Genomic DNA, 19,744 nt, shown 5'->3' on the forward strand with positions numbered 1-19,744 from the left:
AAGTGGGCGTGAGTTCCACCGCACATAAAGAAAACAGTAAGTTACAATAAATAAAACCCAAAGAGACCAAACAGTGAGAGAGATGGGTTCCTACAAATCTGGTTCCAGCGCCCAGATATGTAACGCAGTCCTGTCGGCTTCCCTCGATGCGTTTCTCGTCTTCCTTTGTTTTGTTCCAAGCAAAGGTTTGGATTTGAAGTAGCCCTGCACGTTCTCTCCTCAGTCAATCATATTAGGCTTTCTCAGAAGCAAACAGAAGAAGGAGGAGCAGGAGGGGAACAAGGAGGAGTGATAATAAATGGCTCAGTTGGCTTGAAATCCCCGGCGAAGCGTTTGCTTCAGGTTCAAAACCCACTCTGGATACTTGGTCTCTGATAGTAAATAATAAAGGTGGTTGAACCAGATTGAATCCCCTTGATTTCTATGGTGCGGGGGTGGGGGTTGGCGGAGGAGGAGTTTGTGCTTACTAGGAAATATCCAGGAAATAAAATTAAGGAATGGAAGGTGTTGAGGTGGGGAGTGGGGATAAGTTCTAGCCACTGGTGCCTCGAGTTTGTCTTTCTCGCAGAATGTTTGCAAAGCAGGCTCGATTTACAATGAGATCTTGTCCAAGGGGCTGCGGGGTTTCGGGGCTCATTCATTCATTATTTCGTGCATTTCAGCCTCCCAAACTCTGGAGTACCTTGGAAGTAATGACAACGCCCCCGTTTGAATCCAAAGTTTGAAAACTGTAGTAAAGACTGGTGTTGAGAGAGAGAAAGAAAGAGAGAGAGATTGAGATTTTTTTTTTCCTCGTGTGCCATCAGTCCATTTTATTAGAGGGACACATTAATCTATAATCAAATGCACCTCATAAAATTTTTATTGAAAGGCATAAAATCATTGCGGAGAGGTCTTCCACCTGTTTTAAAACAACACAATGGGCAGCTCTTTCCTTCCTTCCTTTCTCTCTCTCTTTTCAATCATTCAATTCTGCCCCTGTGTTGCTGTTTTCCCTTTTTTTCCCCTTTTAAAGGAAACGACACCAAGAGCTGCTCTGGAAAAATGGCCCTCTCCTGCATTGTTGCGCGCTTTTTTTTTTTTTTTACTGTAACATTTCCCTGTTTTATGAGGAGTCGTTACACACTCTCAGTTTTTGGCAGGGTTTGTTTTCACAGGCGGGGATCTCGCTGGGCTCCCCCCCCTCCCCATCTCTCTCTTCTTATGATTTCAATGGGGGTTTTCCTCGGCAGCTTCCAAAGACAAGGACAAGCCAAGCCTTCGCAGAACTTCCGTGCTTGAGGCTGATGGCAGCGGAATGAATGGCAGGAACCTCTCAAAGGAGGCGAACAAATAGTCCCCGAACTTGCTTCTGCTAGTAGCGCGCCACGCCCGCTTGGAGTCCTGCTAAGTCTAAGGCGAGAGAGTGGAAGGATTTTCTCTCTCTCTCTGCCTGTATACAATTACACGTTTTGGAGACTAGTGTTTTCCTTAGAGGATGGAAATGAGGGTTTTTTTGTTTGTTTTTTAGGGGTTTTTTTAAGGCGGGAGGAGGTTGTTGTCTTAGCTTGTTGCCTTCTTGGGTTTTTCCTTTTCTCTTATCCCTTCTTCTCCCACCACCACCACCTCCGCTTGAATCACAGCAACCCCTTCAGTTTAGCGGATTGATTTACTTGGAGTATTGGTAAATATGATCACGTGGGCGGAGGGACCAATGGCTGAGCCTGGCCGCCTGCAAAATACTACGATTGTTCTCCGGGCCAGGCGATCATCTACAGTTAACAGAGTAACCTTTTTTGCCTTCCCCCCATCATATGCCCTGCTACGGAGGGAGCCTCCAAAAAAATGTCGACCGGCGGCACCCTCAGTAACTACTATGTCGATTCCCTCATAGGCCACGACAGCGAGGAAGTGTACGGTGGCGGCGTCGGAGGAGCAGGAGGAGGCGTCGGCGGCGTCGGCGGGGCTGCCCGGTTCCTGCAGGGAGGTCACCATGCGACCCCCAGGCCATCCTCAGGTGTGGTGGCCGAGGGCTCGGATTTCTCCTCCTGCAGCTTCGCGCCCAAGTCGGCCGTCTTCCCAGCCTCGTGGCCCGCCGTGCACCCTCAGCCTCCGGCGCCCATGCCCGGCATTTACCACCCTTACATGCCCCAGCCGCACTTAGGCGGACCGGGCGAGGGCGGCGGAGGCGGCGGAGGCAGATACGTGCGCTCCTGGATTGAGCCCTTCGCCTCTTTCCCCAGCAGCCCCGGCAACGGCGGCGGAGGCAACAGCAACGTCTCCGCCGCTAGTGCCGCGGCTGCTGCTGCTGCAGCAGCAGCGGCGGCGACGACCAGCATCGCCTCCAACGGCGCCGGCGGTGGCTCCTCCAGCGCGCGCCACTACGGGATCGTCAAGCCGGAGAGCGGGGCAGCCGCCGCCGCCGCCGCCGCCGGTCCGGTGGGGCCCTCTCCTTCCTCCTCCTCTGCCACCGTCTCCTCTTCCTCTTCCTCCTCGTCTTGCAGCGCCGATTCTCCTTCCAAAAGAACTGAGTGCGCGCCGTCTAGGGAGCCCTCGGGGGTCAATGGGCCCGAGTACACGTGCAATTCCTTCCTGGCAGAGCCCCGCGAGAAGGCGGCGGCGGCAGCAACAGTGAGCAACGGTTCTTCTCACCCGGTTGCGGCCGCCGTAGCTGCAGCCACCAGCAATATCACCAGCAGCAGCAGCAGCAACGGCAGTACCGCCACCCCGGCCAAGCCAGCGTCTGGTTGCAGCCGCAATGCTAGCCCCAGCAGCGATCTGAAGGAGGAGAAGTCTCAGCAGCAACTTGACCCAAGTAAGTTAAAAAAAAAAAATAAAAAAATAAAAAATCCGAGCCAGAGAGAGAAAGAAAAGAAATTGCACCCGCTTTGATTTATTACCCCAACCTGTAAGGCTCCAATGTGCAAAACCGATAGTTTTACTAACCTATAAAAACGTCTAGACGCCTACTCGAGCGCAAGCGGCAACAAGCAGCCATAAAAAAGGCTCCCCATAACCACCTATGGCCATCAAGAAGACATCATTTGTACAGTAAACAGACCGGGCCATTCAAGGTTTTATGATAATTCCTCCTCAATTGTGAAAGGAGCAGGCATCCTCCGTTAAATTAATTTAACGACCTTTCTCCCCTCCCCAACCCTCTCCCCTACTTCAATGCCTGCCCCTCTTCTCCCTCCGAACCCTGACCTTCTCTCTCCCCCCCCCTTCTTGCTCTCCCTTCTCCAGATAACCCCGCCGCGAACTGGATTCACGCCCGTTCCACCAGGAAAAAGCGTTGCCCCTACACAAAATTCCAAACTCTGGAACTGGAAAAGGAATTCCTCTTTAATATGTACCTCACCCGCGACCGCCGTTACGAAGTGGCTAGGATTTTAAACCTGACCGAGAGACAGGTTAAAATATGGTTTCAGAACCGAAGAATGAAAATGAAAAAGATGAACAAGGAAAAAGGGAATAAAGGGGACTAGCGCCTTAGGGTGTGCGTGCGTGCGTGCGTGCGTTTGTGGAAATGTGCTGGGCTTTCTATGAAGATACACACAAAAGTATCGATATTAATTATTGTCATTATTAATATTATTATTATTATGTTGCCAGGTCCACTGGCTCGAAACTTCCTATTGATCCTGGTGGGTTTATTCTTTAGATAGCAGTAATGTGGTCGATGTCAGGTATTTTGGAAAGGAAAGGACTGGGTGTGGAGAATGTATTTGGTAAAAGTTGCTTCTTTCCCCGCGCCTCCAGTTTGGTTTTAAGATATTGTGAGTGCACGTTAGGGGTTTTTTTGGGGGGGGGGGATTTATCTAAATACTAAATACTAAATGTTTGACATGCTACTTCCAAGTGACCCTAGACTAGAGAGAGAGAGAGTGTGTGTGGCGGGGTTGTAAGAAGGGGGGACAGTCGCTTTTCCAAACTGAAGGCAAAGGCGGCGATGAAGACGATAATACTGAATGACAGCGAGGATTACCTTGATGGCAATAGTGCGTTTACCTTGGACTTTCCAAAAAGGAAAAGCGGGGAGGGGGGAGGGGAGGACTCCAGACCCTGTGCATCGCTTTCCTTCTGCAGGTTATGCTTAGCAAGAGTCTTGCCAGATCAAGGCTGTGAAATTTTTTTAAAAAAAATATAAAGTATTTTTTATTATCTCCCCCCTGGCTGCCCGTTTCATCCTCTCCAGTGCACTGTATTAAAAGCGGTACTTGAAACAGTATTAACTTCCACAGGCCCCGCGGCTTAACAGTTCTGAGCACCCGTCCCCATTGCCCGAGGCCTGGAACTCTACCTAAGGACTTAATTTTTTTAATAATAATAATAATAATGTAATTGTCATAGGTTATTATAATAAGGGCTGAGCTGGTGAAAGAACAGTAGTAGTAATAATAATAATAATAATAATAATAATAATAATAATAATAATAATAAAAAATTGACTGGGAAGATGGGGGTTTGCGTGTGCTGGGGAATAAGATGTAATGTGCGTGCAAACGCGCCCGCGGTTTGCCTTTGACTTCTCTCTGCAAAGTGGAAATAAACAGACAGCGCCTGACTATAAACGAAACCGCCGCCCCCTCCAAAGAGAGAGAGAGAGAGAGAGAGAAAGAAAAGAGAGAAAAGAAAAAAAAGAAAACCCCAGTCTTTCTGCGCTCTCTGTAATAAAGATGCCTCGCATATAACCCGCAGGAAGCCATTTGCAGACGAAGGGACGCTTCCTCTGTTCCTAGAGAGGCAGGCGGTCTCCATCGACACAGGTTCATCATTCTCCATTCCTGAATATTATTTTACAAATCGTGGACATGAAGGAAGGGTTTCAGCAGGTCAGCTGTGTAACAGCTAGTACAGAGCAGGCCTGCATGACCCCCGCCCGCCCTGCTTCCTTCCCTTCCCCACTCCTCCTTGATATCTTTTCTATTTGAACCTGACTTGCTCCCAAATCTCTCTCCCGCCCCCCCACCTCTGCCAGCAACCGAGCAAAAGAACTGGTCTTTAAGCCACGATCTAAATATGCGGAGATACATCCTAGGACAGGTCGAGAGCGTTTGCCCCGGGTTCATAGCCTCTACGACCTTCTTTTCTGAGAATATTTCCTGATTGCAATTGTGAGTGGTGGACGCACCTACTTGATGGCGGTGCGTGGCGCAAGCTTCGTAGCCTTTCTTAAAAAAAATAAATCCGGAACATAACCAAAACCCCCCACAAAAAACCCGAAAAGTTCATGTAGCAATTTCAGGGGTGGGGTGGGGGTGGGGATGATCTGTAGGGACAACATAGGGCAAACCCCACTGTCCTCAAATAAGACTGAAGTTGGTTCATAATTATGACGCCATGTCGCTCATTCAAATTCCTGAACCTTAAAGACACTTGATAGATATGGTGATCAGCTCTGTGTGTATTTGTCAAGGGCTGCTTTATAGAATACATCTTTTTTGATCATACGGTTATCGGCACCAGATATATGCGCGTTATATGTGTGTGTGTGCATACGTGAATTTCTGATAAGGACTTTGAAGCCAGCCTGATGTAGAGATTTCAGCATATGCATAACTCCTCGATGGAAATAAATGGAACGTCCAAGTGTTAAACTTTAGAGCTGAATCATGTATGTACATTGTATTTAAAAAGACCAACACACACACACACAATGCAATTGAGGTGTGGGCGGCAGGCTTCTGGGATATTTTAGAGAAGGAGAGGAGCGTTGTTCTGATGTGAGACACCATTTTAATTAAGCGTCTCGAGGAAAACATGGCCTCTCAAGCCATTTGAAAGAAGATTTAAGGTGAAGGGAAACAGGCACCGAGACCTGGGGGTCTGTAGATGCTATCACTTCCCCCTTCCCCTCAGAAAGACCCACAGCGATTAAGGCCTAGGAAAAGGTGTTGCCTTGCTTCCCCATTCATTGTCAACCCTATACCTATAATTCTTTTTAAAACAGGAAGAACCGAGGCGTAATAAAACCATTGAGAAGGCTAGACGTCTGGACCTAATGAGTTTACGATATGCGATGGCGCTTTTCTCTCTTTGAGACCATCTTATTTTGATGTTTGCGTTTGTTAGGACAGAACACCGATGCAGACAAAACCAGGTCTTAAAATCAGTACTATAAATTTCAATATGTCACCCCGGCTGGGCGAGACAGCAGTTTGGACGCCGCTGAAGTCTGAAAAGTGAGGAGATTAAGACCAATTCGGCTGGGTATGCCAATGGACCTGGAAGTAGCCATATATTAGAAAGTCAGGGGTTCTTTTGAAAACAAAAAACAAAAAAGACGAAGAGCTTGGTGCGCAAAAAGTGCAAGAGCAACAACACCCGTAAAGATTAGGGCAATACATAGAACTTGAAACGGGCGAGACTTTAGCGTTGGGGAAGGTCCACCTTGGCTGGAACGGGACCGAATCTAAACTTGTCGAGGTTTGAACCCAAGTCCACGTTTATTTATTTCAAAATGCCACTGCAGCCCAGCTATGTAGCTGGATCTGCTTGGAAACATGGAAACGCTGCCATCCCCAAACCACTAGCCCTCCGCTTCCAATAAGCCAGTAACATTTGCTGAAGAGTCCGTTTCTTTTTTGGTTATGTTGAGTGTCACAATAAAGCAGAAACGTGGATGTTGTTATGATTCCAAGTGTAAGTGCGCAAGCCGAAACTAACCAGCTCTCCGATGGGGAAAGGGAGAAATAAAATGACATAGGCAAGTTCAAGGCAGGAAGGTTTCTGAGCTTGAAATCGAAGCATAGAACAGAAACAGACAAAGCAGAAACGGGAGGTTTGGTTTTATGCTAATTGCACTGGGACAGCAACGTGCTTCCTCGTTCGTGTTTTCACTTAATCTGACTTCATTAGGCATAAAGAAGTCGTTTCTTTGGTTAAGCAAAATTCCTATGAATAAAGTCCTGTGCTCTTGGTCACAAAAGGCAGCATTGTGTAGTCATTGTAAACATTTTCCCGTCATTCAAGATATAAGCATTGGCATATACCCCTTCTCACTTGTAAATATGAAGGATATTTCTCATTCTTTGTAACAATTGCACGCTCCTTTGATTTTTTTTTTTTTGCATGACTTTAATCGTCTTTAGCCAACGAAAAAGAAATATTTTATTAGAAACAACAACCAAGTGTTCCTTGCAAATATCTTTCTTTCACATTCATCGTAGAAAAAGCATAAACATGTGGCGTCAACCCGGGTTGCCGAACAAGATTTCATCTTACCACTAGAGGGCGGTGTTGCTCCATATTCTGATAATTTTCTGTATTCGGCCAGGATTATTTGTTTATTTAAAATATGTACAGGCTGTTTCTTTTAATCAATGAATTTTGTGTTTGTAGCTAAAAATAAACGAACATGACCGTCCTTTGCTATGATCTAACTAATTAAGTGGCGAGATGTACGCAGTCAGCACCTGAAAAAGTATCCACCCTTATAAATTTGCCAGTGACACCAAATTTAATTTCTGCAGAGTATGGGCATGTAAAATAAAAGCGCGCGGGGGGCTATTTGTGTCTACAGGCGAAATCAATTCATTCTTTTTATGATTAGAATTTCTACAAAAAGTTCGACGAGAACACCTCATTTCAATTATAAATATGTATGCGTATAGAAAGCACGTTTTACAAAAAAGGAAGAATTAATGCTGATCGAACATCTTACGGCCGCAGCTTGTTTTCTGATTGTTATTCTAACTACCACCAGAAAGTATTCTAAATCCAGGAAGGTATTCTAGTATATTTCTCGTCTGTTATTACCCTCCTTTTTCAAACCCAGGAAATATAGATTCGGATTAGGTTTAAGAACTGCACTAGGAAAGAAGAGAAACAATGAGGAGGCCTCTCTTTCGACGTGGAAACGTACATGGGACCTCTCATTTTCTAAAAGAGACTCAGCTGCGACGAAAGGGTTTTCCATTGCATTGCCATTAAACTTGTATTTGATTTCCTCCCACGCACACATCCATCCCTTCTACCCCCTAGGTAGGATTTCAGAATCTAAAAAGATGCGCACACGGTTATGCATCTTAACAAAACATCTCAAAAGGGTGTTATCAGATATCCTTAATAAACAGAAAGGGGGTTTCTTTAGACTATAGAAAGTCAATAGGAGAAAATGAATTCACTGGAGAATTTGGACCTCCCTGTATCCCAAGAGACCACGCTAAGAAAGCGCTGGATTTGGTCTTTCATTCCGCGCTTCAACATTCGCTCTGATGAATCTGAAATAGTTGCAACAGCTGAAGAGACCAGGTAACTCCACTCGAGCGAACTCTACACTGTCAACGCTGGAGAAAAGCTTATAAGGCCCGGATCTATTTCTGCAGATAAAAATGATTCCATCTGTATCAGTAGGGTGCCTGTTTTATTGCATAGACGGGAACGTATTTTCACAGCGTAAGTAGCAGAGTTTGGTTTATCTAAGCTCCACCACAGCAGTGATTCAACAATACTCCAACCTTCTTTCCTCAAAACGCTCTTCTTCCTCTCGCGTCTCCCAAGTTACACTCCAATGTTCGATTCCTTAAATTATTGTGGAATTTTCTTTTCCCCACCCCATGTTATTAAAGTTAAAGACGGTACATTTTAATCATTATTATTAATAAAATGTGTATACCGCCTTTCACCCGAAGATCACAGGGCGGTTCACAACATAAAACTACAAAAGGGAAACGCAAAATGGAAACTACACAGCATACATTTTATGCGGCTGGCTTACGTGAAGAAACGTGGCGGGCGGGGGAATAGATGCTAGTATTTGTAAAAAGAAAAGAATAGGACAACTTCTCGTGAAAGGACAACGACAAAGAGACATGTCACGTAACCACAATAATTTTATTGAACTCACACCAGACTGTCGTCTCTGTCTTCTCACGCTTCTCTGTCCGGCTCTGTGCACTATTTCACCCATATAATTTATTATTAGTTTAGTTTTGCAGTGAGTCCAGAACGCAATGGCATTTATTTTGTGAGATAAAGAAGTGTGTGGTTAATAATAATAATAATAATAATAATAATAATAATAGCCTCCGCCCCGTCCCTTTCCCCCTTCCTAAAACAATGAGGGCAAACGCGACTGCATCTTGGAATCTGTCCACACGATTGCATTCCACACGGGGCTACCCCTGTTCAGCCGCTTTGGTTCTAACCACAGGGAAACTGCCCCGAAAAGAAAGGTCGTGTGTATTCGAATTCCTGCCTCGGATCTAACAGGCTGATTCACCCCGGTCCCTTTCACCAGACTACTCGGTCCACCCCAAGCATCAGGGGAAAACAGGAAAGTCCCATGCGCCCTTCTCGGGTGGCTCCCCAAAACCAAGAAAAGAGGAGCCAGCCTTGGCCAAAATTTCGGCCTCCCGCTCTGGAAAGGAAGGCGCTTAAATGCTGGCAGCGGCCTGTACTGTCCAGGGAGTTGGGGAAAGGCTACTGCGCGATCCTGCTGCTGTCCTCCTCCTCCTCCTCAGCCTCTTCCCTCTCTGCGTCCCCTCCACTTCGGAAAACATTCATTTATTTGGGATTCCGGCCCCGCCAGCTATGCTAGCGCTCGCCGGTACTGCTCCCCATACTCGCTCACTCACCCACTGCCATCCACCCGCCACTTTCCCTCGCTCGGCTTGGCTTGGCTTGGCTAATGACGTCCACCAAGGGTGAAATGATGGAAAGCATATTCATGGACATGACTTCCATTAAGTATCAATTAATCCGGGATCTGCAACCAGGCGCGCAGTGCGTCAAGGGTAAATGGGCACCGCGTTTGAAACCGGCCTGCTGGCCTGAGCTCGCTTCTCCCAGCCTCATTTATTTTACTTATATTTACTTATTTGCTTGCTTGTCTAATGGAAATCCACATTCCATTGAGATCAATGGCAAAACACCCATTGATTTCGCCTGGTTTTGCTGCGCAGCATTTCCCCCTTTGCCTGGGCCTCCCCCTGCCCTTGCTCCCTCCAGCCTTTGATGGTTTATGACCTTCTGGGCCTGGACTTTACCAATACCATTGGATTTGAGCACAGGAAGGACACTCACTCCTCCAATGCCGGTGGATAATGGGTTTATGGGGGGTGAGGAAGAGGCCCCGCTGCTCAGGGCTTGCCTAAAAGCCATGCCCTTTGATCCCGGAAGTGGAAGCTCTGGTGTGTGTGGAAGTTGGGTCAAAACTCTGCACACGTCCAGAGACACGTGTCCTCCTTTATGATGTTTTCATGTCTCAGGGCTCTAAGGATCTAATGATGGCTTATGCGACACCACCCCTCCCCCAGCCAAGGAGAGAAGTAAGGTGACTATAGAACTTTTAGAAGACATCTGAAGACAGCCCTGCATAGGGAAGTTGTTCAGTGTTCAACGTTTTATTATGCTTTTATATAATGTATGTTGGAAGCCTCCTAAAGTAGCAGTCAGATGGGCAGGGTAAAAATAAAATAAAATAAAATAAAATAAAATAAAATAAAATAAAATAAATAAAATAAAATAAAATAAAATAAAATAAAATAAAATAAAATAAAATAAAATAAAATAAAATAAAATAAAATAAAATATGTCCCTATCTTCATCGGAGAAATGTTGGAGGGTATGCTTCAAGGCTTGGCCTAGAAATAGTCTCAGTTTAAAAATAAAAACAAAAGTAGAACTTACAGCAGGGGTTGTCACCAAACCAGTCAAATCACCTCTTCTCCCTCCCCTCCACCCCAAGCTGGACTCCGCTAGGCCTCTCCATCCAACAGCCCAGTGCTTGCGCTTTATCTCACCCTGATCTCTCCTACTTTCTTTCTGCTTGGTGAGTTTTCGAGAAAATATGCATACGGCTGCGGGTGTGGAGGCTGAAGCGGGTGGGGGTGGGGAGAGAAAGGAAAGGAAGAAGGAAGAAAGGAAGAAAGAAAAAGAAAGAAAGAAAAAGAGGCCGCTTGCCTGAACAGCCGGTGGGGCAAGCTTCGGCTGCATGGATGGCTGCATGGGGCTGCTGCGCTGTTATTTATTTATTTCCCGGGGCTCGTTTTCTGCCTCCGGGAGGTGAGTGTAAACCGAAGCCAACAGGCTCTCCTGCCTTGCCCTGAACTCCGGCCCATGTGAGTGTGTGGCTGCGGCGGCGGCGGCGGCGGAGCTGCCTGTGTGTGCCTAATAGGAAATAGTAAAAGCAGTGAGGCAGGTCAGTCAGTCGGGCAGCGATTAGACCTGACCAGCGCTGCCGTCCGCAGTGGTGGCAGGGGCAGCGGCGGCGGGCCAGCTGAGTAAAGTAGGAGTAAGGAAGGAGTAGCGAGGCAGTGGTTCGTGGGCTTCGGCTGGCCCAGCTGCTGCTGCTCCTCCTTCTCTTGCAGCTGCTGGTGGTGGCGCCTCCGCTCGCCGCCCCCCCTGCCGCCGCCCTCCGATGAGCTCCTACTTCGTCAATCCGCTCTACTCCAAGTACAAAGCGGCGGCGGCGGCGGCGGCAGCTGCGGCGGCAGGAGCTGCAGGAGGAGGAGGGGGCGAGCAGCCCATCAATCCCGCTTACTACGACTGTCACTTTGCGCCCGCCGCGGCCGCGGCCGCCCTGCTCTACGGGAACAGCGCTGCTGCAGCGGCCGCCGCCGCCGCCTCGGGCTTCCCCCCTCCGCAGCCCCCACCTGGGCCTGGCTCGGGCGGCAGCGGCCCGGAATACTACCATCACCAGCAGCACCACGGGCACCACGGGCACCTAGCCGGAGGAAGCCCCTCAGCCTACCACCACCACCACCACCACCAGCCGCCGCCGCCTCCTCTGGCCCCGCAGGGCCCCTGCGCCGGCCTGCCTTGTCCGGGAGAGCCTGCCAAGTTTTACGGATACGATAACTTACAGAGACAGCCGATTTTTACGACACACCAAGAGGCCGAGCTGGTCCAGTATCCTGACTGTAAATCGTCCAGTGCTAATATTGGCGAGGACCCAGAGCACTTAAATCAGGGCGCGTCTCCTTCTCCAATGTTCCCCTGGATGAGACCACAAGGTTGGACGCGAGCGAAACCCCCGCTTCCCTTTGCCTTTGGCGCCGCGGCAACCCAGTCGCTGCCTCCTTTCTTTCTTCTCTTTCTTTCTTTCCTCTCCTGCCTTTGTTACAGCAGCCCCATTTTCCCTCTGTGCGTCTCAAGCCTTTCCTCTCCAAAACAAATTACAACCCAGCATCTATCCCTAAATTCAGATCCCCGCTTCTTTCTTTCTCTCTCTCTCTCTCACACCTATAATTGACATGCAATTATTGCGGTGCTGTTATAACTTCCAGGTTCCAGCACACTTTCCACGATTCCCTCCACCCCCTCCGATAATCAACCCCACCACGGACTGGAGGCCGTTAAGCCACAAATGTTATGAATCGTGGGATGAAACAAACAAACAAATAATTCGACCAGTCTTTAGAAGTTGTCTCCTTTCAGGGAGGTGCTGCTGTGGCGCGTTAAGCGCAAGCGAGGCAAACAACCCTAGACCAGATAACTCGGAGTACTTTGATTTAAAGGGGATTCCTCAACCTCCTCCCTGGAGAGGAAGCCCTGCTGAGTGCAGTGGGATTTATTTCTGGATAAACGTGCCTGCGCTAAATTTGTTCGCTGGAATACAGCTGGATCGAATAGACTTGCCTCAGCCTCTGGTCATGCAGTAGAAAGCACATCCCACGGAGTTAGATGACATTCATTCCCTAGGGCGTCACGAAGACCCCCGTGGGACTTATTTCCCAGTAAACCAGTTTAGGATGTTCTCCAGGTCTCTAAGCACGCGTCGTGTGCGCGCGCGGGAGCGGGGGGGGGGGAGTCCTACTTGTTTTCAGTTTATTTGTGGGGTTTCGTTTCGTTTTAAAGAAACGCTGTGCTTTTTTGTTTCGTCTCAAATAGCAGCTCCTGGCAGGCGGAGAGGGAGACAGACCTACAGCCGCTTCCAGACTCTCGAGCTGGAGAAGGAGTTCCTTTTTAACCCCTACCTGACCAGGAAAAGGCGGATCGAGGTCTCCCATGCCCTCGGACTCACGGAGAGGCAGGTCAAGATCTGGTTTCAGAACAGGAGGATGAAGTGGAAAAAGGAGAACAACAAAGAGAAGTTCCCAGCCGGCAGGCAGGAGGGGAAGGAAGGAGAGGAGGCCAAGACAGAAGCCCCGGAGGACCTGCTAGAAGAAGGAGCAGAAGGCCCGACGAATTGAAGCTTCTCCTTGGCCAAAGACAATGCTTGGGAGAGCGGGCGCGCGAGGGCACCAGCGGCCTCTCCTCCCGGCCTTCACGGGTCTTACTCAGGCACCTTTTTCACAAGGGCCCGACCTTGTCAGTCTGTTTGTTTTTTTAAAGCTACCTTATGATGTTTCTGTACTTAGGTGAGAGTTTTATTTTATTTGTTACTGCACCCGGGGCGCCCTAATCCGAGTCCCAGCTGGCTGCTGCTGCTGCTGCATCTTTCTCCATTTCGCCCTTCACGTGGAATTTGATACCGAAAACTATATAGCAATTTTGTACGCGTCCCCTCCTCGGTCTTTTTTTCCCTTTCTTCCTCTCCTCTCCTGTCCCCAAGCACAGAAAAGCCAAAACCCAACCCAAATGCTCGAATCAAGCAAGTGCACTTGTAATCTCAAAACTTTCCTTCCAACTTATTTCTTGTAAAGTAAATTAATTTAGACATTATAATGATTTTTTTTTTTGCGGGGGTGTGGGAAAGGGGGAAGAAGAAGGAGATATTTTAATGGCACATTGATACTGAATGATCGGTAATTGATCGAAATAAAACAAAAGTGATTCCACTGTAATATCCATGGTCAGGTTTCTTCCTACGTTCCTGTTGTTGGCTGGTTGGTCTGTTTTTCATAAAAACGACAACAACCACCTCCTCTCTGTGGAGCCCAAAAGTGCAGCGGGACTTAGAAAACGTAGGTCAAATTACTCCAAGCAAACTTGCGCGGTTTTGCTGAGAGAATAGCCCAAGCGTCCAACAGCTCTGAGGCCGAGGCGTTCAAGTATACAGCGTTCGCTTTTGCCTGCATTGACTGCACGAAGGTTTTTCCTTCGGCGCTCAGCGGGCAGGATTTGGGTACAGCTCTAACGCGCAGCTTCATTACGCATTTGCTGCAGCATTCCCCGAGTTGCATTAGCCTTATGGTAGCTACTGAAAAAATAAATGAAAAGTATTCGAGCGCTTAGTTATCTGCTATGGGAGGCTTATTCGGTTCTCTGCGGAAAACGCCTGCCCTGTGCACATGAAGTGGAGTCCTATTGTTTTCAGTCCACTTACTTCCACAGACGTGTGTGTTTCAGTTTTCAACCGGGTTTCTTTCAAGGAAGCATGTTTTAGGCTTGACCCTTGGAAGTGGTTGCATTGCCAAGTACAGGAAGAAGAAGAAGGCCGGATCAGGTCGTCCAGGCAACAATCCTAGACTTGGAAGTAAACCCCACTCAATCCAACGGGGCTTACTTCTGAGTAGACATGCCTAGGATTGTGCTACAAGGCACATGATGTTTCTATCCCGAATATGGCACGGTCCCAATCTAGTTTAAAATTAATCGTAAATAAATTCAACACGAAGCAATGGAGCAATGTTGGTCTCAGTGAGGGGCTTAAGGGGGCAACCAGCTTCCTCTGCGCTGGGTCCCAGAGGCTGCAGTCCTATGCACACTTGCGAGTAAGCTGCAGTGAGCACAGTGTGACACCCATCAAAGCAAGGAGGTTTAAAATTAATGGAAAGTCCTAGCCTGGTGTTGCAGAAACCTTCCTCACCCATCCCCGTCATAAGAGAGCAGTCTACCATATTACTAGATAAACAGCACGAGATGCCTCTTTCCATTTCTTCATGCCTTGCTTGATGTAAGCTGCTCAGGCCGCTGCTGAAGAAAGCATGGCGGGCTAGCTGGATTCAGCAAGACCCCCCCCCCCTTACTATGCTATGTCATTCGTGCAACATCCCTGCGTATGTCTAGTCTGGGTTGGAAGTAAAGCGGAAGTTTGATTAGTAGCATTATTTTGTCAATTGACCATCTAAAACTTTAAGGATTTCCCAGAGGTGCCTGTGCTATATTTATGAGAACATTTGCCGTTCTTACTACTAACACTATGGCTGAATTATTATTATTATTTTTAAAATCGTGTGTGCAGCAGTGACTGTCTTCGTGTTCTTCCCATCATTTGGAGAGGTGCAGTTCCTCATCCTCATCTTGGTCAGACTTTAGCTGTTGCGATAATTAGTGTTTACAGGAGCAATAAAAATCACCCTGAGCAGTAGGCTTTCACATGCCGTCTGTGCCATACATGCAACAGTACTGTAAGGCAGGAGGTCCGTGTTCTCCCCACAGTAAAAAGGAGATGAGGCTGAGCGGTATTAGTGGCTGCGACGGGATTGGAACGCGGTCTGAGTTAACGGCAGGGATGGGATTCAGCCCTGCGCCGCTCCAGAAGCCAACTCTGAAATCGCTGCAGATGGATATAACTTGCGAGAGGGGGGGCACACACACCGCTATTTGGGTTCATTAGTTCATAGAATCCCAAGATATAACGGGCCTATGCATTGCTAATGCCTATAATCCCAGGATGAAGATCAGAGTGCTTAAGCACTATAAATAAGGCACCTGTGCAAGAGTACTTAATTCATCGCTGGATTGTGGTCCGCGTGTGCAGTACACTTGCGATCAGAATTCCATTGATTACAGTGGGGTCCAGATGTGCCAGCGTTCTATGGATTTTGTCCAATGTCTGTGGTAGGTTTGTTGTTGTAGCTGTTATTCAGCAGAAAACGGGCAATTTAAGACTACCAAAGCATGGAAGTCCTGCAAATGACTGAAAACACTGCATGGAGCGATAGCAAAATAACAAAAAACTGTCCCAGGTTCTGAATAACGCGTGAGATTCCCACTGGCTTACACATATTTTTTTTTACACATTAGCTTTATTATCGACATTTTCTCCCCAGTAAAAAAAATAATAAGAAAAACCACACACACACACCCCGCTTTGTTGGTGAGAAAAATGGGGGGGGGCTGATTTTATTTCTGGGCTTTTGGGTGATCCTGCCTGCCCTTAATGCTATCAAATCCCATTCACTTCAACGGGATTTATTAAGGACTTTCACAAGGGCGCTGGCTTGAATCAGGTAATCATATCTCCACATCAAAGTGCAAGGAAACCACCAGAATTCTCCTGGCAATTTCAGATAGGTGGCTTCTCAATCTTAAATCATGCAGATAATTAAAAGGTAGAGCCTTCTCGTGCAAGAAACCTCAAATTGTCTGTCGCTGGAAATAAGGGCCTTCAAATGGTGTGGGGACCCCTCCCCCCCGCAGTCCCCAGAAACCACACACAGTGGCCCATATATGCAGAAGAAGCCACACTTCATCAAAAATTAGTAGTGGATAAGAAATCGAGTTCAGTTAGTTACAACTAAGCGCAGTTCTGTCGCTTTTCCGCGGGACCAAATCCTGTTCGATCGGTGACTGCAGACAGAAACCCCGAAAGACCCCAAAGGGCAGGAAATCAGCAACCTCTTGGTAGCTCCTTTTATATGCAACATGTAGAACAACAGAGTTCTCAAAACTGAGAGGCATTATATTTGCATCAATCCTCCATCACCGTTTGGGTACCCTGTCCACCAGTTCATCGAGCCTTTTTCTCGCTGCAAGGCGTGTTAACTCGGACCACTTTTATCAACCAAAATTAGGTCGCTGTAAGTCCTAAGGACTTCTCTCTCTCTCTCTCTCTCTCTCTCTCTCTCTCTCTCTCTCTCTGTGTGTGTGTGTGTGTGTGCGCGCGCGCGCGCGCGCTTGCGAGACCAGCAGAACTGAAATGTGTTGAAGTCCTGTGGCTGAATCTCTCCCATTGTTCTTATTATCAGTCTTGGAGACAGTCAATAGTTTCTTGTTTGCCCATATCAAAGCCCCTGAAACAAATTCACTTTAAATCTTTAAAGAAAGGGTGAAGTGGAATAAGGCGAAATGAGTGAACAGATACCAGGTCAAAGTCTGCTCTCATCTAACCAGAATCCGGAGGATTTAGCCTTAACTAGAAGATTCCTCTATAGACATACACACACCTACATACGCACACACGGAGGGTGAGAGAGAAAGGGTCTTGTTCATTTTGTTTTGCTTGCTTTGTGCATGTGTGTGTTACCATTCGCTCTGGTCTAATTATTTCCTTAGTATATATGTACATTTCAGCAGTTATGTTAGCTGTGAAATCAGCTAGCTAAGAAGAAAGCAGAATATACTTTCAGCGCCTATAATTTTCGAGGCTCTTTTCGAATTCAGAAAATAGCCCCTCCCCGCCGGAAACGCCTTCCTTGGCCACCGCATTCCTCTACAAGCGCCATAGTGGGCTGGGAACCCGTTCACGTAGAGGAACTGCGGCAAAAACTGTGAAGCAAAACAATTTGGTGCATTGATTTGCATAAATGCGGCAAAACGTCTCAGTGGTCAGTCTGGGGTTGTTTATGCGGGTCTAAGACAAGCGAACTTCCAGAAACCTATATAGAAGGGATGGTGATTTTATTTTATTTTAAATGTAAATATACAAGTTAAATATTTGCAGACATTATTGGTAAAGTAGCAATATCTTTGCAACGAAGGGCAAAGCCTTAGTTCAATTGAGCCCTAGCGGAGGGAGGGGTCATTTTGAGCATGTTAAACCATAATCCCTTTCAACTAGAAAAAAGTATTATCCGATATTTATCCAACGCTAATTCCAAAATTGGATTAAAATGTCTGAAGACAATTGATTCTGGAGGAGGGAAATCCGAATATTTGCTGCGCACATTCTCCTGAATATATTTATATATACGTGCACATTGCAACGCAGTATGCTTTATAATGTATTTAATCAATATATTAACATCCACAATTCATCATGAATGACGAATCTAATTAATACCATCAAACATAACACTGTCCTAGAGTTTGTCGATCCTGATTATTTACGAGGAAGCGGCCATTTTGGAATTGGGTGGAAATTAAGCTTGCGGAGTCGCTATGCGGTCCTTCAAGGCGAGAAACCCACATCTTAGATATTCAAACCGGCCCCAGTAACATAGCTGACTTGGAAGCAAATCTCAAGTGAGTTTGAAGCTGTCAAGCCGCCCGGAACGTCGCTTTCCAACAGAAGGCGCTGAAACCCTAATCCCACATAAATGGCCATAAATAATTGGATGAATTCGCCAGTTATTAAAGACGGCCTTTGGGTTACGGAGGGAAGCAACAAAATTCAAGTGAACAGAGTTTGGATCCCACACTACAGACAGCGGCAAATTTCCTCACCACTTCCAGCCTATCTCCAGCGGAAGAAAATGAACCGCACTGAACATCCAAAGAATGCAATTTGTACACACAAATGGTGCAACTGAGTCCAGGGGGGGCCTTAAGTGAGTACCCTTAAGTGTGCAGTCAGTCAGTCAGTCCCAATTGCTGCATGAAAGAAAACGGAACCAGAATAAACGTCCCTGTAGCGTGTGTGGACAAAATACTGGGTGTATTTATGTCGGTTTTGATTTAAAGTTCAAGAAGGGGAGGCCGTTTTAAACACTGGAGGCATGCTTTGTCTCCCTCGTCCACCCTTCCTTCCACGTCTCGAATTCTTTTGCCATTGCAGATCCGGTAGAACGCCTGGTTACTCCTCCAGAGCGCAGAACTCCCAGCGCGTTCTAGAACGTTACAAATCAATGGATCGGCAGCCAAGGGAGGCTTTGTCTCTCGTCAACGTTCCATCCGCAGCCAGGGCCGGAAAAGCTTCTGGGGAGGCTTTTTCCTGCAACAAGGAAGAGACGCTCATTAATTCGCACAAGCGGGTGGTTTTTATTTGCTACTCCAAACGGAGCTTTCAGGAGCTCCGGAACGTGACGAGCCTTTGGAGTAAAGTAGATTCGAGATTTGCAGGAGCTGAGTTTCATTGGGATGTTCCCCATTCCCAACCCCTTCAGCCTTCCCAGCGCAGGGCAAGGAGGGTCGGAGTGAGGCAGTGCAATTCTAAAGCCCAGCGGCCTAGACATAATGTAGACCTAGCAAAAGGGGCCTCGCCTGCTGGACTTCCTCCCGCCCCCGCAGCAAATGGACTTTTACGCACTGTTGCGTTGCTCACAGGCAAGTGGTAGGGTGTGGGTTCAGGCCCCTATGTTTGGGCTAAACGCTTCCGAATCGAATCAGGGCCTCTACTCGGCAGTGTTTGGCCTCCGGTGTAAGGGGGCTGATGACTGGGCTGCGTCAATCATTCAGAAGATTCCCACCGATCTGCTGCTCCCCGAGACAGGCCAAGGCAACAGAAAGGTGGTGGTGAGCCTTGGTAGCGCGTAAAGACAAACAGCAGAGAGAGAAGGCGGAAAGAAATGAACCCAGGAAAACAAAACCCACTGTTTGTAGCAGACTGGGTTTAAAAAAAAATCCGCAAGGAATTGCAGTAAATTCCTTTTTGTTTGAAGAGAATTTACAACTCGTAATAGACCTTTTATGACCTATTTGGGCACGTCATTGGCTGCGCCTGGTCATGTGCGAGCGCTGATGGCTTTCACGGCCTTCCCCCTCCTTTTCCCTTCCTGATTTCCCCGGCGAATCCCCCCCCCCCAGCTTTTTTTGCATTCTGTCTTTCCCACAGCCTCAACCCTTCTTTTTCTAACCTTTGTCTCCGATAAGGTGCATTGCGCTCGCTATGATGTTTGAGTACCGACCCAGTCCGGTCCAAGGGTTTTAAAAACAACACGCGCTCGCGCACACACACGCGCGCGCGCACACGCAAACGCCCACCCTCCTCCGCAGCTACCCTGCCAGTTTCCAGTCATAGCAGAGACGCGGAGTGCGGTGAAGGGTTAGGGTG

At 47.6% G+C, this 19,744-nt stretch overlaps 2 protein-coding genes and 1 long non-coding RNA gene across 3 annotated transcripts; 2 read left to right on the forward strand and 1 right to left on the reverse strand.

Moving 5' to 3' along the window:
- Positions 1-1,264: 1,264 nt before the first annotated feature.
- On the forward strand, positions 1,265-4,148 carry HOXD9 (homeobox D9). The gene is made up of 2 exons (XM_083624141.1): positions 1,265-2,794; positions 3,226-4,148. The coding sequence occupies exons 1-2, from the start codon at positions 1,825-1,827 to the stop codon at positions 3,465-3,467; spliced, it is 1,212 nt and encodes a 403-aa protein (XP_083480267.1). The 5' UTR covers positions 1,265-1,824; the 3' UTR covers positions 3,468-4,148.
- Positions 4,149-11,055: 6,907 nt separating this feature from the next.
- On the forward strand, positions 11,056-13,712 carry HOXD8 (homeobox D8). The gene is made up of 2 exons (XM_083572620.1): positions 11,056-11,939; positions 12,817-13,712. Exons 1-2 carry the CDS (start codon positions 11,345-11,347, stop codon positions 13,116-13,118), a joined length of 897 nt encoding a protein of 298 aa, XP_083428746.1. The 5' UTR covers positions 11,056-11,344; the 3' UTR covers positions 13,119-13,712.
- A 4,031-nt stretch (positions 13,713-17,743) lies between these two features.
- Positions 17,744-19,723, reverse strand: LOC310743476. The gene is made up of 2 exons (XR_014539044.1): positions 19,548-19,723; positions 17,744-18,685 (listed from the first exon to the last, which is right to left on the reverse strand). It is a non-coding gene; the product is annotated as an uncharacterized lncRNA (long non-coding RNA).
- Between the last annotated feature and the right edge of the window lie 21 nt (positions 19,724-19,744).

The sequence above is a fragment of the Podarcis filfolensis genome, assembly GCF_964270895.1.
Source record: "Podarcis filfolensis genome assembly, chromosome: 1".
Classification (NCBI taxonomy): Eukaryota; Metazoa; Chordata; class Lepidosauria; order Squamata; family Lacertidae; genus Podarcis; species Podarcis filfolensis.